This window comes from Lepisosteus oculatus, chromosome 5 (assembly GCF_040954835.1).
Source record: "Lepisosteus oculatus isolate fLepOcu1 chromosome 5, fLepOcu1.hap2, whole genome shotgun sequence".
NCBI lineage: Eukaryota > Metazoa > Chordata > Actinopteri > Semionotiformes > Lepisosteidae > Lepisosteus > Lepisosteus oculatus.
Genome location: NC_090700.1, coordinates 4,275,740 through 4,302,896, shown reverse-complemented (window position 1 = coordinate 4,302,896; position 27,157 = coordinate 4,275,740). Strand labels below are relative to the sequence as shown.

The 27,157-nt window shown below is 45.2% G+C and overlaps 1 protein-coding gene across 3 annotated transcripts; it reads left to right on the top strand.

The window, feature by feature from the left end:
* Nucleotides 1–835: 835 nt before the first annotated feature.
* Nucleotides 836–27,137, top strand: LOC107076694 (uncharacterized). 3 transcript variants are annotated; one of them, XM_069189878.1, is made up of 29 exons: nucleotides 836–942; nucleotides 1,219–1,278; nucleotides 1,658–1,711; nucleotides 2,482–2,532; nucleotides 3,148–3,198; nucleotides 3,762–3,812; nucleotides 4,429–4,479; nucleotides 4,877–4,927; nucleotides 5,491–5,541; nucleotides 6,156–6,206; nucleotides 6,770–6,811; nucleotides 7,250–7,300; nucleotides 7,399–7,443; nucleotides 7,698–7,748; nucleotides 8,312–8,353; nucleotides 8,790–8,840; nucleotides 8,939–8,983; nucleotides 9,238–9,288; nucleotides 9,387–9,431; nucleotides 9,625–9,642; nucleotides 10,306–10,332; nucleotides 23,685–23,705; nucleotides 24,336–24,347; nucleotides 25,042–25,071; nucleotides 25,356–25,370; nucleotides 26,041–26,061; nucleotides 26,211–26,228; nucleotides 26,320–26,343; nucleotides 26,481–27,137. In XM_069189878.1, the coding sequence occupies exons 1-29, from the start codon at nucleotides 891–893 to the stop codon at nucleotides 26,537–26,539; spliced, it is 1,191 nt and encodes a 396-aa protein (XP_069045979.1). In that variant the 5' UTR covers nucleotides 836–890; the 3' UTR covers nucleotides 26,540–27,137. The 3 variants fall into 3 exon arrangements, with proteins under 3 accessions (XP_069045979.1, XP_069045980.1, XP_069045981.1); XM_069189879.1 differs by lacking the exons at nucleotides 23,685–23,705; nucleotides 24,336–24,347; nucleotides 25,042–25,071; ... (1 more) ...; nucleotides 26,041–26,061; nucleotides 26,211–26,228 and adding exons at nucleotides 10,503–10,523; nucleotides 10,849–10,860; nucleotides 11,555–11,584; ... (1 more) ...; nucleotides 12,706–12,726; nucleotides 12,876–12,893; XM_069189880.1 differs by lacking the exons at nucleotides 23,685–23,705; nucleotides 24,336–24,347; nucleotides 25,042–25,071; ... (3 more) ...; nucleotides 26,320–26,343; nucleotides 26,481–27,137 and adding exons at nucleotides 10,503–10,523; nucleotides 10,849–10,860; nucleotides 11,555–11,584; ... (3 more) ...; nucleotides 12,984–13,007; nucleotides 13,146–13,799.
* Nucleotides 27,138–27,157: the final 20 nt, after the last annotated feature.

Below are 27,157 nucleotides of genomic sequence, written 5' to 3'. Positions count from 1 at the left end.
AAAGCTGTTTGCCAAATGACACGACATGATTCAACAATGAAGACCAAAGAGCTTTTAAAAGAACTTTATCACTTTTAAAAGGGATGAAGGGCACAGATCATGAGATGGGTATAAAACTTTTCACAAAGACACTGAATAACTCTGGACGGCACTATGGTGCAGTAGTTAGCATTGCTGTGAACTCATTGGGTTCAACTCCCAGGAAGTCTGAGACAAAAGTCCAAAGACATATGGTACTGGTAGGTTAACTGGCGCCTGGTAAAACTGCCGAGGTGTGAGTGTATGTTTCTTTGTGTGACGTGCGATGGACTGGCATCCTGACCAGGATGTATCCTGCCTTGAGCCTGAACTACAGAGTTCAGTGACTGAGATGTGGAGAAAGTGTCCAGGAGTAAAAGATGGCCTGTATGGCAGACAGGCAAGGATGGGGAGACTTTACTGAAAAATGCCCATCTCAAATCCAGCTGGTAGTTTGCAACAAAGCATGTACTGTATGTGATACTGCAAACATGTGGTTCATCCAAACAGCTTAATACAAAGCATGTGTAATTCTCTTCACTGGATTTCATAGTTACTGTAACTTCAACAACACCTCAGGTGACTAGTCCCTGCTCTCTGATGAGGACAATGATTAATTGTGAAGGGGTATGTTTTGCATGTATCAGATCAGATCAGAGACATGAAATCTTCAGAAATGAAGAACATCGGATTGCCTCTGTTGATAATGCTACACTGAAACAATTAACAGTTAAACTACTTGTGCATCTGATTTGCCTACTTTTGTCCACGTGGGCAGTGCTGGGCAGTGGAGCTGTCCAGGAGCTCTATAAAACTCTGTCCAGATCCTCAGAGCTGCAGACACAGAGACACAGGCACAGTGCTCTGAGACCATGAAGACCTTCACTGCCATCGCCCTCCTCCTCTGCCTGGGAGCTGCAGCTGGTGAGAAACATTGGCGTCTTTCTTTGGGGGTCCTCTGCTCCCCTTTTTCTTCTCTGTCACAGCTCTGCCTGTCCTGTCCTGCTGGGTTGTCACCTGTTTTAGAGGGCTGCGCTTCTGTCTGCTCACCCTGCAGCTATCACCTTGTGACCTCTGTCTCCTCTCCCTGTGTCTTCTCTTCTCTTCTCTTTCCTTTTCTTTCTGCTCCTCCCTCACTTTGTGTGTCCCTCTCCCTGTCTCTCTCTCTCTGACTCTCTGCCTCTCTTTCTCGCCATGCAGGTGCTGCAGTCCTTGATGAGGGGACCTTTAACAAGGAGGATGCCAGGAAGAGAGGACTGGGTGAGTGTATTATTACATCTGTGGTTCTGTCTGCTAGCCTCTATTTTATTGAACTGAGAAAGGAATTGTGATTTAGATGAAAATTAGCTGCAGACCTGTTTATACACTGGGTTGTTTCACTAGCTGAGCAATCCGAGGGAAGCTCTTTGCTCCAGTGTGCAACAGTAATGTCTCTTCAGGGATCTGATCCCAGAACAACTAATCCATGATGTTTTGCCTACTCATTCAGAGAATTTACAAAGCTCATTACCTTTATACTGATTAATACCCTATTTACACCAGTGTGCTGGCTCAGATGTTCAGGGCTAGTGCTGAGAACGGCTTCATTATCTTTTGTGTCCCAGCTCCTCACTCTTTGCTGTGTCTCTCCTTCCTGCAGAGGACAGTGAGCTGCTGGAGAATGCTGCTGACTTTGAGGACTACAGCGATTTCAGTACGTACACCTGCCACTGTTCTGGAAAAACTGCCTTGGATTACTGGGGACACACACCCACTGACTAAGAGTGTTCAAACTCCTGGCATTTATTTCCATTTTTCTCACATTGTGCTCACATCTCTAATTCATTCTATTGTTCTGTATTCTTTACACACACTGATGAGAGCCTGTATGCACAAGCAAAGAGGAGTGAGATAGGTGATAGTGCTGACAGTGATGTCTGGCCTGAGACAGCGGGTCAGTGTGTGAGTGAATGAGTCACACATGCTGCAGGCTCATGTTACATGTGTGGGGAAAGCAGGGGAAATCAGGTCTCCCAGTCTGGCCCTCTGGCAACTCATCCTTTCCAATATACCTGAGCTGTTCTTGAGCTAATTCACTTGATTCTTCACTCGACTGAACCTGTTTAACACCTGAACCGATGAAGAGCCCTGTGAACCCTGCTGGTCTAGGCTCCAGGAGCAGCACTGCTGTGTTCACTGCACAGGAGCGCCTCCCAGAGGAAGACCAGACAGGAAGACTGGGAGGGGGTGTGAGGGGTGTCCTGGGGCACAGGGGACATAGAAATGAGAAACAGTCCAGTAAGAGGACAGGGGACAGCACCCTCAGGGCAAGACCTGGAGTTGATGTATCTCTGCAACGTGTCTTCATTCCAGATGTGGAAGGAGAGTCATAGGAGTGGGCTGTCCTTCCAAGCGAGGGGCATCAGTCTGGGTGTAGATGAGCTCAGATCACTAAGAGTTTACATTATTCTGTGTTCCTTACAGAAGCTGCCGATAAGATGGGGTCATATGAGCCTAATAAGAGGAGTGAGTTAGGTGAGTGCCGTCGAAACTCCAGACACAGAAGGGATTGACTGAGCGACAGGTGAACATAAGAACTCAAGCACAGTTACGAACGAGAGGCCAGTCAGCCTGTCTAACTCACTTGGTAGTTAGCAGCTGATGGATCAGAGGATCTCCTGCAGCTGTTTCTTGAAAAAAGCCCAATTCTTGGCTTCAACAATATGGTTGGCTAACGTGATCCATACTCCCTCAACCCTTTGTGTCAAGACATTGTCATGCTGTCTAATCCTGCTCCCCTCCGTTAGAGAGCGATATTGATAAGGACATGGAAGGGACAGCTTCAAGTGAGAACTCAGTGATCTTAGCTTGACAGATGCTGAAAAGACCAAACTTTACCAACAGAAGAGGAGTGAGATTAGTAAGAGTGCTTTTGACACTCAAAGTGTAGAACAGGCTGACTGAGCGACAGGTGAACATTTGAGCTCAGGTAAACTTACGATCGAGAATTGGCCATTTGGCATGTCTAACTCCTTTGGTAATTAACAGCTAATTTATCTGTGGATCTCATGCAGCTGTTTCTTAGAGGAAGAGAGAAACCTGTTGTGTAAAGAAGGCGTAATGGTGTCTGGTGTCTTTTCCCTCTGGTAGAGAGCGATGCTGACATGGACATGGAAGACAGCTTTGGAAAGCGAGAACTGGGTAAGGACCTGGTCACTTCCTCACTCTTTCAGCTCATTACAGTGCTGCTGGTACAGCTAACTGCAAGCTGGGCTTGGGCCTTTGTCTTCAGATGATGGGGGAATCAGGTCTCCCAGTCTGGCCCTCCGGCAACTCATGCTTTTCAATATACCTGAGCTGTTCTTGAGCTAATTCACTTGATTCTTCACTCGACTGAACCTGTTTAACACCTGAACCAATGAAGAGCCCTGTGAACCCTGCTGGTCTGGGCTCCAGGAGCAGCACTGCTGTGTTCACTGCACAGGAGCGCCTCCCAGAGGGAGACCAGACAGGAAGACTGGGAGGGGGTGTGAGGGGTGTCCTGGGGCACAGGGGACATAGAAATGAGAAACAGTCCAGAAAGAGGACAGGGGACAGCACCCTCAGGGTAAAACCTGCAGTTGATGTATATCTGCAACGTGTCTTCATTCCAGATGTGGAGGGAGAGTCATAGGAGTGGGCTGTCCTTCCAAGCGAGGGGCATCAGTCTGGGTGTAGATGAGCTCAGATCACTAAGAGTTTACATTATTCTGTGTTCCTTACAGAAGCTGCTGATGAGATGGGGTCATACGGGCTAAAGAAGAGGAGTGAGTTAGGTGAGTGCTGTTGAAACTCCAGACACAGAAGGGACTGACTGAGCGACAGGTGAACATAAGAACTCAAGCACAGTTACGAACGAGAGGCCTGTCAGCCTGTCTAACTCACTTGGTAGTTAGCAGCTGATGGATCAGAGGATCTCCTGCAGCTGTTTCTTGAAAAAAGCCCAATTCTTGGCTTCAACAATATGGTTGGCTACCCTGATCCATACTCCCTCAACCGTTTGTGTCAAGACATTGTCATGGTGTCTAATGCTGCTCCCCTCTGTTAGAGAGCAATACTGATATGGACATGGAAGGGGACAGCTTCAAGCGAGAACCCAGTGATCTTAGCTTGACAGATGCTGAAAAGACCAAACTTTACCAACAGAAGAGCAGTGAGATTAGTAAGAGTGCTTCTGACACTCAAAGTGTAGAACAGGCTGACTGAGCAACAGGTGAACATTTGAGCTCAGGTACACTTACGAATGAGAGTTGGCCATTTGGCATGTCTAACTCCTTTGGTAATTAACAGCTAATTGTTCTGTGGATCTCATGCAGCTGTTTCTTGGAGGAAGAGAGAAACCTGTTGTGTAAAGAAGGTGTAATGGTGTCTGGTGTCTTTTCCCTCTGGTAGAGATTGATGCTGACATGGACATGGATAAAGGTGATCGAAAGCGAGGACTGGGTAAGGACCTGTTCACTTCCTCACTCTTTCAGCTCATTACAGTGCTGCTGGTACAGCTAACTGCAACCTGGGCTTGGGCCTCTTTGTCCTTTCTTAAGCTGAGAGAAGGTCTTTGAGCACAATGAACGCTCCAGACAAAAAAGGTGAGCTCCACTGAGAAATGAGATTGTAAGAGTGCTTTTGAGACTCAAAGTGTAGAACAGGGTGACTGAGCGACAGGTGAACATTTGAGCTCAGAGACACTTACGATCGAGAGTTGGCCATTTGGCATGTCTAACTCCTTGGGTAATTAACAACTAATTGATCTGTGGATCTCATGCAGCTGTTTCTTAGAGGAAGAGAGAAACCTGTTGTGTAAAGAAGGTGTTATAGTGTCTGGTGTCTTTCCCTCTGGTAGAGATTGATGCTGACATGGACATGGATAAAGGTGATCGAAAGCGAGGACTGGGTAAGGACCTGTTCACTTCCTCACTCTTTCAGCTCATTACAGTGCTGCTGGTACAGCTAACTGCAAGCTGGGCTTGGGCCATTGTCTTCAGATGATGGGGGAATCAGGTCTCCCAGTCTGGCCCTCTGGGAACTCATGCTTTTCAATATACCTGAGCTGTTCTTGAGCTCATTCACTTGATTCTTCACTCGACTGAACCTGTTTAACACCTGAACCGATGAGGAGCCCTGTGAACCTTGCTGGTCTGGGCTCCAGGAGCAGCACTGCTGTGTTCACTGCACAGGAGCGCCTCCCAGAGGAAGACCAGACAGGAAGACTGGGAGGGGGTGTGAGGGGTGTCCTGGGGCACGGGGGACATAGGAATGAGAAACAGTCCAGTAAGAGGACAGGGGACAGCACCCTCAGGGCAAGACCTGGAGTTGATGTATCTCTGCAACGTGTCTTCATTCCAGATGTGGAAGGAGAGTCATAGGAGTGGGCTGTCCTTCCAAGCGAGGGGCATCAGTCTGGGTGTAGATGAGCTCAGATCACTAACAGTTTACATTATTCTGTGTTCCTTACAGAAGCTGCAGATGAGATGGGGTCATACGGGCATAAGAAGAGGAGTGAGTTAGGTGAGTGCTGTTGAAACTCCAGACACAGAAGGGACTGAATGAGCGACAGGTGAACATAAGAACTCAAGCACAGTTACGAACGAGAGGCCAGTCAGCCTGTCTAACTCACTTGGTAGTTAGCAGCTAATGGATCAGAGGATCTCCTGCAGCTGTTTCTTGAAAAAAGCCCAATTCTTGGCTTCAACAATATGGTTGGCTAACGTGATCAATACTCCCTCAACCCTTTGTGTCAAGACATTGTCATGGTGTCTAAAGCTGCTCCCCTCCGTTAGAGAGCGATACTGATATGGATATGGAAGGGACAGCTTCAAGCGAGAACTCAGTGATCTTAGCTTGACAGATGCTGAAAAGACCAAACTTTACCAACAGAAGAGGAGTGAGATTAGTAAGAGTGCTTTTGACACTCAAAGTGTAGAACAGGGTGACTGAGCGACAGGTGAACATTTGAGCTCAGAGACACTTACGATCGAGAGTTGGCCATTTGGCATGTCTAACTCCTTTGGTAATTAACAGCTACTTGATCTGTGGATCTCATGCAGCTGTTTCTTGGAGGAAGAGAGAAACCTGTTGTGTAAAGAAGGTGTAATGCTGTCTGGTGTCTTTCCCTCTGGTAGAGAGTGATGCTGACATGGACATGGAAGACAGCTTTGGAAAGCGAGGACTGGGTAAGGACCTGGTCACTTCCTCACTCTTTCAGCTCATTACAGCGCTGCTGGTACAGCTAACTGCAAGCTGGGCTTGGGCTTTTGTCTTCAGATGATGGAGGAATCAGGTCTCCCAGTCTGGCCCTCTGGCAACTCATCCTTTCCAATATACCTGAGCTGTTCATGAGCTAATTCACTTGATTCTTCACTCGACTGAACCTGTTTAACACCTGAACCGATGAAGAGCCCTGTGAACCCTGCTGGTCTGGGCTCCAGGAGCAGCACTGCTGTGTTCACTGCACAGGAGCGCCTCCCAGAGGAAGACCAGACAGGAAGACTGGGAGGGGGTGTGAGGGGTGTCCTGGGGCACGGGGGACATAGGAATGAGAAACAGTCCAGTAAGAGGACAGGGGACAGCACCCTCAGGGCAAGACCTGGAGTTGATGTATCTCTGCAACGTGTCTTCATTCCAGATGTGGAGAGAGAGTCATAGGAGTGGGCTGTCCTTCCAAGCGAGGGGCATCAGTCTGGGTGTAGATGAGCTCAGATCACTAACAGTTTACATTATTCTGTGTTCCTTACAGATCAGATAGAGTCATACAGGCCTAATAAGAGGAGTGAGTTAGGTGAGTGCCGTCGAAACTCCAGACACAGAAGGGACTGACTGAGCGACAGGTGAACATAAGAACTCAAGCACAGTTACGAACGACAGGCCAGTCAGCCTGTTTAACTCACTTGGTTGTTAGCAGCTGATTGATCAGAGGATCTCCTGCAGCTGTTTCTTGAAAAAAGCCCAATTCTTGGCTTCAACAATATGGTTGGCTAACATGATCCATACTCCCTCAACCCTTTGTGTCAAGACATTGTCATGGTGTCTAATGCTGCTCCCCTCCATTAGAGAGCGATATTGATAAGGACATAGAAGGGGACAGCTTCAAGCGAGAACTCAGGGATCTTAGCTTGACAATTGATCTGTGGATCTCATGCAGCTGTTTCTTGCAGGAAGAGAGAAACCTGTTGTGTAAAGAAGGTGTAATGGTGTCTGGTGTCTTTCCCTCTGGTAGAGATTGATGCTGACATGGACATGGATAAAGGTGATCGAAAGCGAGGACTGGGTAAGGACCTGTTCACTTCCTCACTCTTTCAGCTCATTACAGTGCTGCTGGTACAGCTAACTGCAAGCTGGGCTTGGGCCTCTTTGTCCTTTTTTAAGCTGAGAGAAGGTCTTTGAGCACAATGAACGCTCCAGACAAAAAAGGTGAGCTCCACTGAGAAATGAGATTGTAAGAGTGCTTTTGAGACTCAAAGTGTAGAACAGGGTGACTGAGCGACAGGTGAACATTTGAGCTCAGAGACACTTACGATCGAGAGTTGGCCATTTGGCATGTCTAACTCCTTGGGTAATTAACAACTAATTGATCTGTGGATCTCATGCAGCTGTTTCTTAGAGGAAGAGAGAAACCTGTTGTGTAAAGAAGGTGTTATAGTGTCTGGTGTCTTTCCCTCTGGTAGAGATCGATGCTGACATGGACATGGATAAAGGTTATCGAAAGCGAGAACTGGGTAAGGACCTGTTCACTTCCTCACTCTTTCAGCTCATTACAGTGCTGCTGGTACAGCTAACTGCAAGCTGGGCTTGGGCCATTGTCTTCAGATGATGGGGGAATCAGGTCTCCCAGTCTGGCCCTCTGGGAACTCATGCTTTTCAATATACCTGAGCTGTTCTTGAGCTCATTCACTTGATTCTTCACTCGACTGAACCTGTTTAACACCTGAACCGATGAGGAGCCCTGTGAACCTTGCTGGTCTGGGCTCCAGGAGCAGCACTGCTGTGTTCACTGCACAGGAGCGCCTCCCAGAGGAAGACCAGACAGGAAGACTGGGAGGGGGTGTGAGGGGTGTCCTGGGGCACGGGGGACATAGGAATGAGAAACAGTCCAGTAAGAGGACAGGGGACAGCACCCTCAGGGCAAGACCTGGAGTTGATGTATCTCTGCAACGTGTCTTCATTCCAGATGTGGAAGGAGAGTCATAGGATTGGGCTGTTCTTCCAAGCTAGGGGCATCAGTCTGGGTGTAGATGAGCTCAGATCACTAACAGTTTACATTATTCTGTGTTCCTTACAGATCAGATAGAGTCATACAGGCCTAATAAGAGGAGTGAGTTAGGTGAGTGCTGTTGAAACTCCAGACACAGAAGGGACTGAATGAGCGACAGGTGAACATAAGAACTCAAGCACAGTTACGAACGAGAAGCCAGTCAGCCTGTCTAACTCACTTGGTAGTTAGCAGCTGATGGATCAGAGGATCTCCTGCAGCTGTTTCTTGAAAAAAGCCCAATTCTTGGCTTCAACAATATGGCTGGCTACCCTGATCCATACTCCCTCAACCCTTTGTGTCAAGACATTGTCATGGTGTCTAATGCTGCTCCCCTCCGTTAGAGAGCGATACTGATATGGACATGGAAGGGGACAGCTTCAAGCGAGAACTCAGGGATCTTAGCTTGACAATTGATCTGTGGATCTCATGCAGCTGTTTCTTGGAGGAAGCACAACCTATTGTGTAAAGAAGGTGTAATGGTGTCTGGTGTCTTTCCCTCTGGTAGAGATCGATGCTGACATGGACATGGATAAAGGTGATCGAAAGCGAGGACTGGGTAAGGACCTGTTCACTTCCACACTCTTTCAGCTCATTACAGTGCTGCTGGTTCAAGTAACTGCAACCTGGGCTTGGGCCTCTTTGTCCTTTTTTCAGCTGAGAGAAGGTCTTTGAGCACAATGAACACTCCAGACAAAAAAGGTGAACTCCACTGAGAAATGAGATTGTAAGAGTGCTTTTGAGACTCAAAGTGTAGAACAGGGTGACTGAGCGACAGGTGAACATTTGAGCTCAGGGACACTTACGAACGAGAGTTGGCCAATTGGCATGTCTAACTCCTTTGGTAATAAACAGCTAATTGATCTGTGGATCTCTTGCAGCTGTTTCTTGGAGGAAGAGAGAAACCTGTTGTGTAAAGAAGGTGTAATGGTGTCTGGTGTCTTTCCCTCTGGTAGAGATCGATGCTGACATGGACATGGATAAAGGTTATCGAAAGCGAGGACTGGGTAAGGACCTGTTCACTTCCTCACTCTTTCAGCTCATTACAGTGCTGCTGGTACAGCTAACTGCAACCTGGGCTTGGGCCTCTTTGTCCTTTTTTCAGATGAGAGCAGCTCTTTGAGCACAATGAACGCTCCAGACAAGAAAGGTGAGCTCCACTGAAGACCTGACTCTCTCTGGAGTGTGGAGGAGTCTGTAGTGCAGTAGAGCTATACAGTTTTTGGCTGTGCATCTTCCCTTTCATATTTAACAGCTGCTTTTAGTTGAGTTTTGCACTTGTTTCATCTATTAGGGAAGGAGGAACAGCAGCATCTCTAATTGAATGTCTTTCTGTCTTGCAGGAGGTTACTGCATCAATTGTAAGTACTGAAATTACTTATCCAAAGTGGCCTCATCCCTCTGTTGTGCAAATGATCACATCAGAGTGATGTACGAAGTGTTGTCCTAAGCAAGTGACTGTTATGCTGCAGAGCAGCAATTAGCAAAAGGATGGACCCTATGCTGTCAGGGTATCATAGTACATTTAAGCAACAGGGAAATCCAAGGTCATCATGAAAGACTAGCAAAAGGGGTCAAGCAGCCAAAAAACTTTCCATAAAAGGCCTCACAGTAATGAGTGTGTAACTCACAAAGTCTGAATCAATACTGAACACTGAATGAACAGGGAGCAGGGTTTAAATAGGCGATAACGAGGTGTGGTTAACCCACGCCTCCACAGAGTGGATGAAGTACTTGCTCTTGGTTGGGGATGTTGGAACTGTAACAGTGATGACCTAGACCTCAATGTCTATCAACAGTTCTGAGTGGGTCTGAGAGAGAATGGCAGAAATATAGTTAACTTCACTGTCTTTGTGACTTTCAGTCATAGCCTTCGTAGTTTATCAGTGGAAAACTATGCACAACCATGTTCTCCTTTAAACTGCAATTGGTAGTTATCACTGAAGGGGAGACTTGATTGTGTGGTGGTCCTGTCTATGTCAGTCACACTGTTAACACAGTATCTTCTCCTTCCCTTCCTAAAGATTACTGGGGCTATTCCTGTACCCGCAGTGAGTATACTGTTGTTTTTTTACAAATTCCCACGACTATACCAAGACTAAATGGATGAACAGTTTCAAAACTTTGAATCCCATCTCTTAAAACCTTTCATTTCTTATTTCATGTTTGAATTTCTCACACAATGCTGTCTCTCTAATTGTCTTTTTTTGCCCCTCAACAGGAATTAGATGCTATCGGAGATGTAAGTATTCCCTTCTGTATTTCTGTGCTTTGTACTGTTTTAATAAAGAGACGTATTTCTATGGTTTCTAAACTATGATGAGAAAATTTCATGAAAAGAAAATGCTGGGGCACTGTCCTACACAGGAAATGTAAAGAATATGACCCTTTCCAAACCTTGCTAAAAGTAGAGTTTAGTTCACACCAGCTGACATTTCTGCTTGTTTCTATAATTATAAAAACCTCAAAAAATTTTCACATCCAAACTGTGTTAGTGATCCACACAAACGTATGTCTGTTTTGATCAAAATAAACCAGACTGACCCTCTGCTTCTCTTTTTCTTTAGGGAATTACAACTGTAAGTATGGAGATCCAGACTCAGCATCTGCTTCTTTCTTTTTCACTCCCTCACAATGAAGGATTTCACTGTCAACCAATGATTAAACTAAATCCACCAGCATACAACAACTGACACAAAAAATACACTGATACACGTTCCAGTGTCTTGAATCTGGCTTGAGTTTTCACTCAGTGCAAGGACTGTGTTAATAGTTATGAGGCTTGCACCGCTCAGCTAGTGATGTCTGCAGTTTAGAGGCTGGAGTAATTCATGAAATTCTTACTATGGTGCATGCTGTAGTGGAACAAGCTGTACCAACTGTTTGAGTGGAATGAAATAAGTGGAGTTATTTCAGTAGTGGTGTTTGTGCACAGATGAATAGACATTGGGAGTAAACGTCACTAAACCATGGTTATATTATCGACAGATGTACAGATCAGTATACCACAATGCAGGGTCATTTCTCAGTTTTCAGGAAGATAAAGGAGGTTTTTTTCACCAAGAACCTATGCTGCATGCAGGGAGGGTGCAATGCTTAATGTACAAATTGTATCACACTAATAAAGTTGCATATTTTTTAACATAGAAATAATAATCACACAATTAATGAGTATTACATGTAATTCTTCTCTCAATTATTCCGTTGAGAAGTTTCAGTAACATTTAGATTTTAGATTTACTATTTAACCAAAAATGTTTGTGTCCCGAACAGACTACCATCGCCGGAGGACCTGCCTCGTCAGTAAGTCTGTCTTTTAAGTCTTGCCTCTAATGATTGACTAGATGTCACAGACTTGTCACACTGTTTAGGATTTTCCCATCTGTCCCAGCAGTTCTCTGTTCTCAAAGCATCCCTGTTTTTTAGCTCTGTGAGACCTCTTTTTAAATCTAATGTTTTTTTAACGTAAGTGATTCCTTATATGTTTGTAGAATAATTTTAGACCTCTAACTGGAGAAAAGGGAGGTTTGTGATTTCTCTAGCTGACCTCCTCTCAGTCCTTTCTTCTTGTCCTCTTTCCTTGCAGGGAGAAGGAAATGTGGTGAGTAAACTTCTGGATCGCTGTTGATCTGGGATGGTCTACCTCTGGTGCTGAAGAGCTGCAGGGTCATGGGGTTTTCATTCCAGATGAGATGTGAATCAGTGCACTGAGCCAGCTGTCTGCATCATTAGTGAATGTCCGCCATATTGCTGCTCATGTAAAGCCCCCTGCAATCCCAGGCAGCACTGGAGCAAACTCTAGGGAACAGGCCCAGATTCCTGGCCTAATGGACACTAACAGCAAGCTTAGTGATGAAATCTCAGGAGCTCTCCCACAGCTGGTGATGACTGGAACTACTGAGAGGTGGTGAACTGGGATACACTGGAGATAGTGAGGGGGATTGAACAGAACTGGGATACACTGGAGATAGAGAGGGGGATTGAACAGAGCTGGGATACACTGGAGATAGAGAGGGGGATTGAACAGAGGTGGGATACACTGGAGATAGAGAGGGGGATTGAACAGAACTGGGATACACTGGAGATAGTGAGGGGGATTGAACAGAGCTGGGATACACTGGAGATAGAGAGGGGGATTGAACAGAGCTGGGATACACTGGAGATAGAGAGGGGGATTGAGCAGAGCTGGGATACACTGGAGATAGTGAGGGGGATTGAACAGAGCTGGGATACACTGGAGATAGTGAAGATTATCGATCAGAGTTGTTATATGCTGGGGATATGCTGGAAATCTCTGTGAACAAAGGAAATCTTGTGTGACTTTTCTATCCAGAAGGTGGGGACACATAAGAACAGAGAGATGACAGGTGTACAGTATATTAGGTCATGTAACTAACTTCAGTCTCACTTTCTCTTCTCTGCAGTTCGTCACATTTGTTACCGTCGTAAGTACAGAAATTTATCTTGACTATCTTCTTGCCTCTTTACCGTGTAAATAGAAAACTATTCATAAAGGCTTTTAGGCACTTTATAAATTGAACTTTTCTGTGAGCACTGCTTATCTAACTCCATTGTCACTTGTCTTCCACTCTAGGTTACAGAAGATGCAGATGTGAGTAGTTTTTTTACTCTTCTTTATGATAAAGTGAAATGACAGTAAAAGATGAACAAACTCTTATGTTTTCTGCCTTCTGTTTTGCAGTTTTCTTCTGGGGATGCAGATACTGTAAGTATTTCCATCCTTTACTGAAGATGAAGTGATATAATTCTCTGCAGTGCTGTTCTGTCAGATGAGCTGGAAATGCTGGTGTCGTGTCATCTTAAGAAGAGCAGCTCTTGATATTAATGGTTCTTTGTGTTTCAGACACTAGAAGCTACTACTGCAATTCCTGCTCTGTCAGATATTTCTGGAGGAATTAATAAGAGATTTAAAGCTCTGCCTGAGACGGTGAAGATGAATGCAACCGGAACTCAGAGACCTTTCCTACTAATGCTTTCTGCTTAGCGGTGTGCAGGCTGTTAGCGTGAGAACATCACCATCATCTTCTTGTGTAACACGTGCCTGCTTCTGTCCACCTGGCACAGCCTCTGAGCAGAGACCTGTGTCTTAATACTACAGATGATAGAACTAACTATGTCGGTGTCTTTGCAATCATGTGGGGAGCCAATTAAGTTCAGCTTTGGGGCAATAGGAAATGTGATGGTCTGATGAACACCTAGAACTAGCCTGCCTCAGTCTTGAACTATTGTTTTGCCATCCAGCACCTCCAACACTGATATTACAGGGGCTAAAAACAGCTCCCATCAAGCACACAGTGATCTTTTTAATCACCATCTGCTACCACACACTTCAGACAGTTAAAACGCTGATTTATAATGTTCAGAATGTACCTCCAGGCTCCAATAAAGACAAACCTAACATTTCCTGCACCATGTTTCATCTGCCATGCCAGTTTCATAATTTCTTTTTATAATCCATCCTCTGTTAAATGGAAAATCAATAAATAATTAGCATCAACTTCTTGTTCTCTGGATCTTTCTTCATGAAAAACTGTAACTACTTTGGTTGTTTATCTGCTTTCATTCATGGACTCCTAACAACAAAAATTGGGCTTCAAGTCTGCTCTCCTCAGATCTCAGAAGCTCAGCAAGGCTGGGTCTGGTCAGTACTGGGATAGGAGACCTCTGAGGAAAATGGGGTTGCTGCTGGTGTTTGTGGACCAGTAGGTGGTGCTCTTCCATCTGGACAAGAATTTCCAAACCAATAATGGTCTATCGGGTCAGATGTAAAACCGAAATCCGGACTTCATTGTCATTTAAGATGCCATGATAAAGTTTGGAACAATGGTTTAACTCTGGTCTCCTGGCTAATTCTGCTCTGGGTTCTGACTGCAATCTGACTTCCCCAAAGATACTCAGTGAAACAGTCCATCAGTGAAACAGTGTCTCACTTTTTCTACTGTGCAGAAAACATTCTTTGACTTCCCCGGACAATCATCCGATGGGGGAGGGTGAGTGCTGTCGAGTTTGTCGACTCATGGCAACCGTATGGATAGTCCCCCATTACTATTCATAGAGTTTTCATGGCAGGACATGGAAGAGGATCTGGGGACAGGACCCGAAAGAACAGACTTAGTCTGAGTGTGTTATTAGAGATGTATTCTGTCGGTTCAGACACCACTGGAATAAACAGTTTTTCTTCTTTTAGAGATGGATTTTCATGATGGGCTCTAGTTCCAATGCTGCACAGTGAGATGCACAGCGATGTAAAAGTGATGTTGCAAGCAAGTACAACCCCATAGCCAAAACACACAAGGTCATGAAATCATTTCCAGCTCTTCACTGTGCCCTGGGAGTATACAGGAATGTACACCCATCTAAGAAAGATAAGAGTACAAACACAATGAAGAAAACTTTAAAGTCAGGCAGAACAGATGCGAAAGGTAACGAAAGGTAACCTCGTGAGAACTAATATGACTACGGGAAGCTGGAGAGTGGAGGTGTGTCTTCGAGCTGAGATGAGAGAGAAGTGTCTCTCGTGTGCTGGGGAATAGCTGCAGCGCACAGGTGTGATACACCTGAAGGATACACTTCTTTCAGGCAGAAGGGCAAGATCTCGATGGAAGCCCAGGGAGCCTCAAGACTTCATGGGACTGCAGGTACAGGACGGAGGATGGAGATGGCAGAGGTGAGCGGGACTGGTGGACGGTGGAGGAAGACAGCAGACGAAGAGAAGTGCCACTGGGAAGCATGTCAAAGCCAGCTGGGGCCGCCTGTGCAGAAGGCCCAGGCAGGTGAGGCTGTGGTCGGTCCGTTGGCTCCAGGATCGGCCCAGCACTGAACTGCACTGCAGTCTCCATCTGTACTTCTGAGATTCATTTCAAATTACGCCCCCTTCTGCACCGGAGCGGTACTGCATCCGGTCTCGGAATTCCTGAAGCGGGACAGGCACCTGCCTCCTCTTCCAGCCCCTTTCCTACAAAAGCCAGACGCTCCCACCATTCCAGGCTCAGCTTTGGGAGATGGACATCCGGAAGCCCGCCTACCAGCGAGGCCAGGAGTGGCACGACGTCATAGGCGTCGCAACGGCGAGGTGCCTGGCCCCTTTACTCCTTCTTCCCCCTCCACATCCTTCACCGGATCCCACGCCGGCTTTTTTGTTTTTTTTTTCGTCTGTCTTGGGTGGAATACCCGGCTCTGGACTTTTGCTCCCACTCAGGATTTCTCTACGGACTCAATTAGGACTGTCGCATGGACCACGCCCCCCCGCGCACCAGCGCACCTCCGACACGCCCCCCTGTTCATCTACCAGCCAGCCCCGATCCTAGACTTTTTTCCCCGTAGGAACAAGTAATAGGTTTCACGAGGAATGACGGCAGCCGAAAGCTTGGGAGAAATTAGAATCATTTATTGTGATGTGGAGATTTGGCGTAACCCGCTTGGCTGAGGGCCAACCTCCCGGCCGTTGGACGGGGAGGATAGGACCCCCATGCGACCAATGGGGTAGCTGCAAAGGTGGAGAGGGGGTGGAGGAGGGATGCAGAAAACGAACGAGGAAGAGGAGAGGGTGAAGTTTGATATATATGGAGACCGGTTGCTTACGTCGGGATTAGTGAGAACTGTGGCAGCTGTGTCGAATGAGCTCGGCTGCTTTCACTCCTCCCGAACTTTCATTAAAAACTCCATTTATTCCCTGCTGAAAAAAAGACGAAAGAAAACACAACGTTTCGGCCGTGGAGCCTTCTTCAGGTGTGAGAGAGACAGGGCAGTAGGCAAAGGTAAAGTAGCGGGAGAACAAAGGTTGGGAGGGAGGAGGAGCGAGAGGCGGGAGCAGGGGACAGAAAGAGAGGCCAATCAAGAGGTGTGAAGTCAGAATGGGTGCAGAGAGGTGTGAAATGAAACTTCCAATGAATGGAGAAAATTTAAAAGAACAGTAATCTGTCGTTAAGAGAAGGGGGAAGGTGTGATCCTAGCTGCAGGATAACTTTGGTTTCGGTGGTCTTTCAGAAAACAGACGGAGAGATTAGAGTGGTCGTGGCCGTCGGAGGTGAAATGGGAAACAATGGGCTTGGAGAGATCTTTAATCTTCACAGCCCTTCACTCTTTTTTCCCCCCGTGTCTGTTTCACTCCCTTCGGGATTCTGCCATCTGCACAGGGACCTGAAAAACGCTTTGTGACGCACCGTCTCCCAGGGTTCAGACTCACAGCCGGGTTTTTGGAACTGAATGGAGGCCAGAGGCCAAAGGTCACAACAACGTGTCTGCAGATGGACCTGCCACTTCACTGATGAATCCAGAGAGAAGCCGCTGAAGCCGATCATCAGGAGTTTGAATTTAATTCTGACAAAATTCATAGGCAATGACCAGAAAGAAGGCTAAACTCCATGATTTGTATTTTATTATTAAAGTTGTCAAAAAAGCTAACATATAAAATAGCAAGGCCTCAGGCCACATACCTTTCAGAGGTTATTAACAGTGGGAAGGAAAAATGTGAGAAATATCGATCAGCATAGGAATTAACTCCAAATCCCAACCGAACACGCACAGGAAGGCATATTACTGCAATAACGAGCCACGAGATGGCGCTGTAGGACTGTTATAGGAGGCGCTAATAGAGCCTTTGTTCTGAACATGAGCGGCTGAAATTTCAGAAAATAAAAGAAATTCGTTTTGGATACAAGTACATCACTCAAAAGTCTATAAGAGCCTAGTAAAGACTCTTTACTCATAATTAAGCACCATAAATGACTGAAAAAGCACAGCACTCTGAACAGATGAGGTCTCAGGGTGAACAGTTGCCAGAAGACTGAGTGATTCCCGACTCTGGTTACTGATCAGTTCTTACAAAGTCTATCTCTTCCCTGATATCTTTTGATCTCGGTGCAGATACACTCATCATACATAAGCTGATGCAAAGTGTTTCAGAATAAATCTCTTATCAACATCCACAACTTTATGAAGCCAGCTGGTAACTGCAGATAAGATCAAAGCATCACCATGTGTATGAATTAATGAATTAAGTGCAACAAACACTTATTTCTAAAAAGACATTTTAAAAATAAGAAGTAAAAAGGCTGGACTTACATTGGGTCGTAACTAGACAGGAAGAGAAGTAAAAACTGAGTCAGAAATGTTGGTAATGTTTGATTATGATTTCTGAATTTCTGAACATATTTAGTTTTATCTGTACTTACAGCGGACTTGCTCATTTACAATGGTTTCTTCAGCAATTTTAGCTAAAAGAAGAAATAGATATTTAGTTCATAGTAGAACTAATAACTTTCTAGAAAAGCATTAGAGTCAGTGACAATGTTCTGAAAAAGGAAATTAGCACCCACAGGTAATGACACTGAATTAACAAGGCTTCACATTAGGTTAACGGCGATCTGCTTGTAGACGCTGCACTCAGACTGACAACACTCTTTCAGGTTGCTTTGCTTCTGACCTGTTATGAACGAGAGCGATGGCTACAGCATCCAATCCATGGAAACACGGGCTAGGTCGTGCGATGGTCAGCACTGCTGATTCACAGCTCCAGCATTCGGAGTTTGAGTCTAGCTTGGGACACCTGTCTGTGTGGAGTTTGCAGGTTGTGTGCTCTACCCATGTTTATACAGGTGTTCTACAGGTGCTCTCATTTCCTGTCTCAAAGGGAATAGGTAGTTTTCCTGGCCCTACATGTTTCCCTCCAAGTGATTTTTCATCTGGAGATTTGATTTAGTATAATTAGCACTGACCTGTGACCCTTCTGACACAAATAGAATACACTGCTTTGGAAAAGTATTGTCCCTTCCAGTGATATCCCATGTTGTTGAGACATTAAATATGTATATACAACTTTTTTGTAGATGTTTGGTTTTTAATTAAAAACTGAATGTTCAAACTGAACACATGTGGAGAAAGTGTCCAGGAGTAAAAGATGGCCTGTATGGCAGACAGGCAAGGATGGGGAGACTTTACTGACAAATGCCCATCTCAAATCCAGCTGGTAGTTTGCAACAAAGCATGTACTGTATGTGATACTGCAAACATGTGGTTCATCCAAACAGCTTAATACAAAGCATGTGTAATTCTCTTCACTGGATTTCATAGTTACTGTAACTTCAACAACACCTCAGGTGACTAGTCCCTGCTCTCTGATGAGGACAATGATTAATTGTGAAGGGGTGTGTTTTGCATGTATAAGATCAGAGACATGAATTCTTCAGAAACGAAGATGATCAGATTGCCTCTGTTGATAATGTTACACTGAAAACATTAACAGTTAAACTACTTGTGCATCTGATTTGCCTACTTTTGTCCACGTAGGCAGTGCTGGGCAGTGGAGCTGTCCAGGAGCTCTATAAAACTCTGTCCAGATCCTCAGAGCTGCAGACACAGAGACACAGGCACAGTGCTCTGAGACCATGAAGACCTTCACTGCCATCGCCCTCCTCCTCTGCCTGGGAGCTGCAGCTGGTGAGAAACATTGGCATCTGTCTTTGGGGGTCCTCTGCTCCCCTTTTTCTTCTCTGTCACAGCTCTGCCTGTCCTGTCCTGCTGGGTTGTCACCTGTTTTAGAGGGCTGCGCTTCTGTCTGCTCACCCTGCAGCTATCACCTTGTGACCTCTGTCTCCTCTCCCTGTGTCTTCTCTTCTCTTCTCTTTCCTTTTCTTTCTGCTCCTCCCTCACTTTGTGTGTCCCTCTCCCTGTCTCTCTCTCTCTGACTCTCTGCCTCTCTTTCTCGCCATGCAGGTGCTGCAGTCCTTGATGAGGGGACCTTTAACAAGGAGGATGCCAGGAAGAGAGGACTGGGTGAGTGTATTATTACATCTGTGGTTCTGTCTGCTAGCCTCTATTTTATTGAACTGAGAAAGGAATTGTGATTTAGATGAAAATTAGCTGCAGACCTGTTTATACACCGGGTTGTTTCACTAGCTGAGCAATCCGAGGGAAGCTCTTTGCTCCAGTGTGCAACAGTAATGTCTCTTCAGGGATCTGATCCCAGAACAACTAATCCATGATGTTTTGCCTACTCATTCAGAGAATTTACAAAGCTCATTACCTTTATACTGATTAATACCCTATTTACACCAGTGTGCTGGCTCAGATGTTCAGGGCTAGTGCTGAGAACGGCTTCATTATCTTTTGTGTCCCAGCTCCTCACTCTTTGCTGTGTCTCTCCTTCCTGCAGAGGACAGTGAGCTGCTGGAGAACGCTGCTGACTTTGAGGACTACAGCGATTTCAGTACGTACACCTGCCACTGTTCTGGAAAAACTGCCTTGGATTACTGGGGACACACACCCACTGACTAAGAGTGTTCAAACTCCTGGCATTTATTTCCACTTCTCCACATTTGCACGGTTTCACATTAGATGTGCTCACATCTCTAAAATTCATTCTATTGTTCTGTATTCTTTACACACACTGATGAGAGCCTGTATGCACAAGCAAAGAGGAGTGAGATAGGTGATAGTGGTGACAGTGATGTCTGGCCTGAGACAGCAGGTCAGTGTGTGAGTGAATGAGTCACACATGCTGCAGGCTCAATGTTACATGTGTGGGGAAAGCAGGGGGAATCAGGTCTCCCAGTCTGGCCCTCTGGCAACTCATGCTTTCCAATATACCTGAGCTGTTCTTGAGCTAATTCACTTGATTCTTCACTCGACTGAACCTGTTTAACACCTGAACCGATGAAGAGCCCTGTGAACCCTGCTGGTCTGGGCTCCAGGAGCAGCACTGCTGTGTTCACTGCACAGGAGCGCCTCCCAGAGGGAGACCAGACAGGAGGACTGGGAGGGGGTGTGAGGGGTGTCCTGGGGCACGGGGGACATAGGAATGAGAAACAGTCCAGTAAGAGGACAGGGGACAGCACCCTCAGGGCAAGACCTGGAGTTGATGTATCTCTGCAACGTGTCTTCATTCCAGATGTGGAGGGAGAGTCATAGGAGTGGGCTGTCCTTCCAAGCGAGGGGCATCAGTCTGGGTGTAGATGAGCTCAGATCACTAACAGTTTACATTATTCTGTGTTCCTTACAGAAGCTGCAGATGAGATGGGGTCATACGGGAATAAGAAGAGGAGTGAGTTAGGTGAGTGGTGCTGAAACTCCAGACACAGAAGGGACTGACTGAGCGACAGGTGAACATAAGAACTCAAGCACAGTTACGAACGAGAGGCCAGTCAGCCTGTCTAACTCACTTGGTAGTTAGCAGCTGATGGATCAGAGGATCTCCTGCAGCTGTTTCTTGAAAAAAGCCCAATTCTTGGCTTCAACAATATGGTTGGCTAACGTGATCCATACTCCCTCAACCCTTTGTGTCAAGACATTGTCATGCTGTCTAATCCTGCTCCCCTCCGTTAGAGAGCGATATTGATAAGGACATGGAAGGGACAGCTTCAAGTGAGAACTCAGTGATCTTAGCTTGACAGATGCTGAAAAGACCAAACTTTACCAACAGAAGAGGAGTGAGATTAGTAAGAGTGCTTTTGACACTCAAAGTGTAGAACAGGCTGACTGAGCAACAGGTGAACATTTGAGCTCAGGTACACTTACGATCGAGAATTGGCCATTTGGCATGTCTAACTCCTTTGGTAATTAACAGCTAATTTATCTGTGGATCTCATGCAGCTGTTTCTTAGAGGAAGAGAGAAACCTGTTGTGTAAAGAAGGCGTAATGGTGTCTGGTGTCTTTTCCCTCTGGTAGAGAGCGATGCTGACATGGACATGGAAGACAGCTTTGGAAAGCGAGAACTGGGTAAGGACCTGGTCACTTCCTCACTCTTTCAGCTCATTACAGTGCTGCTGGTACAGCTAACTGCAAGCTGGGCTTGGGCCTTTGTCTTCAGATGATGGGGGAATCAGGTCTCCCAGTCTGGCCCTCCGGCAACTCATGCTTTTCAATATACCTGAGCTGTTCTTGAGCTAATTCACTTGATTCTTCACTCGACTGAACCTGTTTAACACCTGAACCGATGAAGAGCCCTGTGAACCCTGCTGGTCTGGGCTCCAGGAGCAGCACTGCTGTGTTCACTGAACAGGAGCGCCTCCCAGAGGAAGACCAGACGGGAAGACTGGGAGGGGGTGTGAGGGGTGTCCTGGGGCACAGGGGACATAGGAATGAGAAACAGTCCAGTAAAAGGACAGGGGACAGCAGCCAGGGAGCAAGACCTGGAGTTGATGTATCTCTGCAACGTGTCTTCATTCCAGATGTGGAGGGAGAGTCATAGGAGTGGGCTGTCCTTCCAAGCGAGGGGCATCAGTCTGGGTGTAGATGAGCTCAGATCACTAACAGTTTACATTATTCTGTGTTCCTTACAGAAGCTGCAGATGAGATGGGGTCATACGGGAATAAGAAGAGGAGTGAGTTAGGTGAGTGGTGCTGAAACTCCAGACACAGAAGGGACTGACTGAGCGACAGGTGAACATAAGAACTCAAGCACAGTTATAAACGACAGGCCAGTCAGCCTGTCTAACTCACTTGGTAGTTAGCAGCTAATGGATCAGAGGATCTCCTGCAGCTGTTTCTTGAAAAAAGCCCAATTCTTGGCTTCAACAATATGGTTGGCTATACTCCCACAACCCTTTGTGTCAAGACATTGTCATGGTGTCTAATCCTGCTCCCCTCCCTTAGAGATCGATGCTGACATGGACATGGAAGACAGCTTTGGAAAGCGAGGACTGGGTAAGGACCTGTTCACTTCCTCACTCTTTCAGCTCATTACAGTGCTGCTGGTACAGCTAACTGAAACCTGGGCTTGGGCCTCTTTGTCCTTTTTTCAGATGAGAGAAGGTCTTTGAGCACAATGAACGCTCCAGACAAGAAAGGTGAGCTCCACTGAGAAATGAGATTGTAAGAGTGCTTTTGAGACTCAAAGTGTAGAACAGGCTGACTGAGCGACAGGTGAACATTTGAGCTCAGGGACACTTATGAACGAGAGTTGGCCATTTGGCATGTCTAACTCCTTTGGTAATTAACAGCTAATTGATCTGTGGATCTCATGCAGCTGTTTCTTGGAGGATGAGAGAAACCTGTTGTGTAAAGAAGGTGTAATGGTGTCTGGTGTCTTTTCCCTCTGGTAGAGATCGATGCAGACATGGACATGGAAGACAGCTTTGGAAAGCGAGGACTGGGTAAGGACCTGTTCACTTCCTCACTCTTTCAGCTCCTTACAGTGCTGCTGGTACAGCTAACTGAAACCTGGGCTTGGGCCTCTTTGTCCTTTTTTCAGATGAGAGCAGCTCTTTGAGCACAATGAACGCTCCAGACAAGAAAGGTGAGCTCCACTGAAGGCCTGACTTCTGGTGCAGAGTGTGGAGGAGTCTGTAGTGCAGTAGAGCTATACAGTTTTTAGCTGTGCATCTTCCCTTTCATATTTAACAGCTGCTTTTAGTTGAGTTTTGCACTTGTTTCATCTATTAGGGAAGGAGGAACAGCAGCATGTGTAATTGAATGTCTTTCTGTCTTGCAGGAGGTTACTGCATCAATTGTAAGTACTGAAATTACTTATCCAAAGTGGCCTCATCCCTCAGTTGTGCAAATGATCACATCAGAGTGATGTACGAAGTGTTGTCCTAAGCAAGTGACTGTTACGCTGCAGAACAGCAATTAGCAAAAGGATAGACCCTATGCTGTCAGCGTATCATAGTACATTTAAGCAACAGGGAAATCCAAGGTCATCATGAAAGACTAGCAAATGGGGTCAAGAAGCCAAAAAACTAGGAGAAACTTTGCAAAAGGAGTCCAAGACAATTTCCAAAAATCAGAATCAAAAGGGTAGCCAAAAGTCCAAAACCCAGGAAGGATTCCAGAAAAGGTATCCCAGTAGTGTGTGTAACTCACAAAGTCTGAATCAATACTGAACACTGAATGAACAGGGAGCAGGGTTTAAATAGGCGATAACGAGGTGTGGTTAACCCACGCCTCCCCAGAGTGGATGAAGTACTTGCTCTTGGTTGGGGATGTTGGAACTGTAACAGTGATGACCTAGACCTTAATGTCTATCAACAGTTCTGAGTGGGTCTGAGAGAGAATGGCAGAAATATAGTTAACTTCACTGTCTTCTTGACTTTCAGTCGTAGCCTTTGTAGTTTATCAGTGGAAACCATGCAAAACCAGGTTCTCCTTTAAATTGCAATTGATTGTTATCACTGAAGGGGAGACTTGATTGTAAGTGGTGGTCCTGTCTATGTCAGTCACACTGTTAACACAGTATCTTCTTCTTCCCTTCATAAAGATTACTGGGGTTATTCCTGTACCCAAAGTGAGTATACTGTTGTTTTTTTTACAAATTCCCACGACTATACCACGACTAAATGGATGAACAGTTTCAAAACTTTGAATCCCACCTTTCATTTCTTATTTCATGTTTGAATTTCTCACACAATGCTGTCTCTCTAATTGTCTTTTTTTGCCCCTCAACAGGAATTAGATGCTATCGGAGATGTAAGTATTCCCTTCTGTATTTCTGTGCTTTGAACTGAGTTAAGAAAGAGAAATAGTCTGGTATTTATTGCTTACAGTGATTCATCCTTGTTTTGAAAGTTTCTGATTTGGGGCTTTATCAAAGTCCCCTCCTAGACTGGGTCCTGAGCACATACCTTGCTCATGATAGCACTGACTTCAGGGTGCTGGGGGCTTTATTGCAAAAGTTTAGTAAGTCATGCACTCATAAGCTACTGTACTTACTAAGAATTCTCCTCATCATTAATATAATTAACAGCAACTTAAAATCCCAGGAGCTATGCTGCATGCAGGGAGGGTGCAATGCTTAAAGCATCAAATGTATTACACTAATAAAGTTGTATTTCTATGGTTTCTAAACTATGATGAGAAAATTTCATGAAAAGAAAATGCTGGGGCACTGTCCTACACAGGAAATGTAAAGAATATGACCCTTTCCAAACCTTGCTAAAAGTAGAGTTTAGTTCACACCAGCTGACATTTCTGCTTGTCTCTACAATTATAAAAACCTCAAATATTTTTATATCCAAACTGTGTTAGTGATCCACACAAACGTATGTCTGTTTTGATCAAAATAAACCAGACTGACCCTCTGCTTCTCTTTTTCTTTAGGGAATTACTACTGTAAGTATGGAGATCCAGACTCAGCATCTGCTTCTTTCTTTTTCACTCCCTCACAATGAAGGATTTCACTGTCAACCAATGATTAAACTAAATCCACCAGCATACAACAACTGACACAAAAAATACACTGATACACGTTCTAGTGTCTTGAATTTGGCTTGAGTTTTCACTCAGTGCAAGGACTGTGTTAATAGTTATGAGGCTTGCACCGCTCAGCTAGTGATGTCTGCAGTTTAGAGGCAGGAGTAATTCATGAAATGCTTACTATGGTGCATGCTGTAGTGGAACAAGCTGTACCAACTGTTTGAGTGGAATGAAATAAGTGGAGTTATTTCAGTAGTGGTGTTTGTGCACAGATGAATAGACATTGGGAGTAAATGTCACTAAACCATGGTTATATTATCAACAGATGAACAGATCAGTATACCACAATGCAGGGTCATTTCTCAGTTTTCAGGAAGATAAAGGAGGTTTTTTTCACCAAGAACCTATGCTGCATGCAGGGAGGGTGCAATGCTTAATGTACAAATTGTATCACACTAATAAAGTTGCATATTTTTTAACATAGAAATAATAATCACACAATTAATGGGTATTACATGTAATTCTTCTCTCAATTATTCCGTTGAGAAGTTTCAGTAACATTTAGATTTCAGATTTACTATTTAACCAAAAATGTTTGTGTCCCGAACAGACTACCATCGCCGGAGGACCTGCCTCGTCAGTAAGTCTGTCTTTTAAGTCTTGCCTCTAATGATTGACTAGATGTCACAGACTTGTCACACTGTTTAGGATTTTCCCATCTGTCCCAGCAGTTCTCTGTTCTCAAAGCATCCCTGTTTTTTAGCTCTGTGAGACCTCTTTTTAAAACTAATGTTTTTTTTAATGTAAGTGATTCCTTATATGTTTGTAGAATAATTTTAGACCTCTAACTGGAGAAATGGGAGGTTTGTGATTTCTCTAGCTGACCTCCTCTCAGTCCTTTCTTCTTGTCCTCTTTCCTTGCAGGGAGAAGGAAATGTGGTGAGTAAACTTCTGGATCGCTGTTGATCTGGGATGGTCTACCTCTGGTGCTGAAGAGCTGCATGGTCATGGGGTTTTCATTCCAGATGAGATGTGACTCAGTGCACTGAGCCAGCTGTCTGCATCATTAGTGAATGTCCGCCATATTGCTGCTCATGTAAAGCCCCCTTCGATCCTTGCAGCACTGGAGCAAAGCCACCACAGCTGGTGATGACTGGAACTACTGAGAGGTGGTGATCAGAACTGGGATACACTGGAGATAGTGAGGGGGATTGAACAGAACTGGGATACACTGGATATAGAGAGGGGGATTGAACAGAGCTGGGATACACTGGAGATAATGAGGGGGATTGAACAGAGCTGGGATACACTGGAAATCGTGAGGGGGATTGAACAGAGCTGGGATACACTGGATATAGAGAGGGGGATTGAACAGAGCTGGGATACACTGGAGATAGTGAGGGGGACTGAACAGAGCTGGGATACACTGGAGATAGTGAAGATTATCGATCAGAGTTGTTATATGCTGGGGATATGCTGGAAATCTCTGTGAACAAAGGAAATCTTGTGAGACTTTTCTATCCAGAGGGTGGGGACGCATAAGAACAGAGAGATGACATATATATTAGGTCATGTAACTAACTTCAGTCTCACTTTCTCTTCTCTGCAGTTCGTCACATTTGTTACCATCGTAAGTAAAGAAATTTATCTTGACTATCTTCTTTCCTCTTTACCATGTGAATAGAAAACTATTCATAAAGGCTTTTGGGCACTTTATAAATTGAACTTTTCTGTGAGCACTGATTATCTAACTCCATTGTCACTTGTCTTCCACTCTAGGTTACAGAAGATGCAGATGTGAGTAGTTTTTTTACTCTGCTTTATGATAAAGTGAAATGACAGTAAAAGATGAACAAACTCTTATGTTTTCTGCCTTCTGTTTTTGCAGTTTTCTTCTGGGGATGCTACTACTGTAAGTATTTCCATCCTTTACTGAAGATGAAGTGATAATTTCTCTGCAGTGCTGTTCTGTCAGATAAGCTGGAAATGCTGGTGTCGTGTCATCTTAAGAAGAGCAGCTCTTGATATTAATGGTTCTTTGTGTTTCAGACACTAGAAGCTACTACTGCAATTCCTGCTCTGTCAGATATTTCTGGAGGAATTACTAAGAGATTTAAAGCTCTGCCTGAGACGGTGAAGATGAATGCAACCGGAACTCAGAGACCTTTCCTACTAATGCTTTCTGCTTAGCGGTGTGCAGACTGTTAGCGTGAGAACATCACCATCATCTTCTTGCGTAACATGTGCCTGCTTCTGTCCACCTGGCACAGCCTCTGAGCAGAGACCTGTGTCTTAATACTACAAATGATAGAACTAACTATCTCGGTGTCTTTGCAATCATGCGGGGAGCCAATTAAGTTCAGCTTTGGGGCAACAGGAAATGTGATGGTCTGATGAACACCTAGAACTAGCTTGCCTCAGTCTTGAACTATTGTTTTGCCATCCAGCACCTCCAACACTGATATTACAGGGGCTAAAACCAGCTCCCATCAAGCACACAGTGATCTTTTTAATAACCATCTGTTACCACACACTTCAGACAGTTAAAAGGCTGATTGATAATGCTCAGAATGTACCTCCAGGCTCCAATAAAGACAAACCTAACATTTCCTGCACCATGTTTCATCTGCCATGCCAGTTTCATAAGTTCTTTTCATGATCCATCCTCTGTTAAATGCAAAATCAATAAATAATAAGCATCAACAACTTGTTCTCTGGATCTTTCT

Bases quoted from the DNA above. Each gene is read 5' to 3' on its own strand.
- LOC107076694 (XM_069189878.1), top strand. From the start codon at position 891: ATGAAGACCTTCACTGCCATCGCCCTCCTCCTCTGCCTGGGAGCTGCA. The intron at 7,749-8,311 runs GTAAGGACCTGT...TGTTCCTTACAG, and splicing joins TTATCGAAAGCGAGAACTGG to ATCAGATAGAGTCATACAGG. The intron at 9,289-9,386 runs GTAAGGACCTGT...TCCTTTTTTCAG, and splicing joins TTATCGAAAGCGAGGACTGG to ATGAGAGCAGCTCTTTGAGC.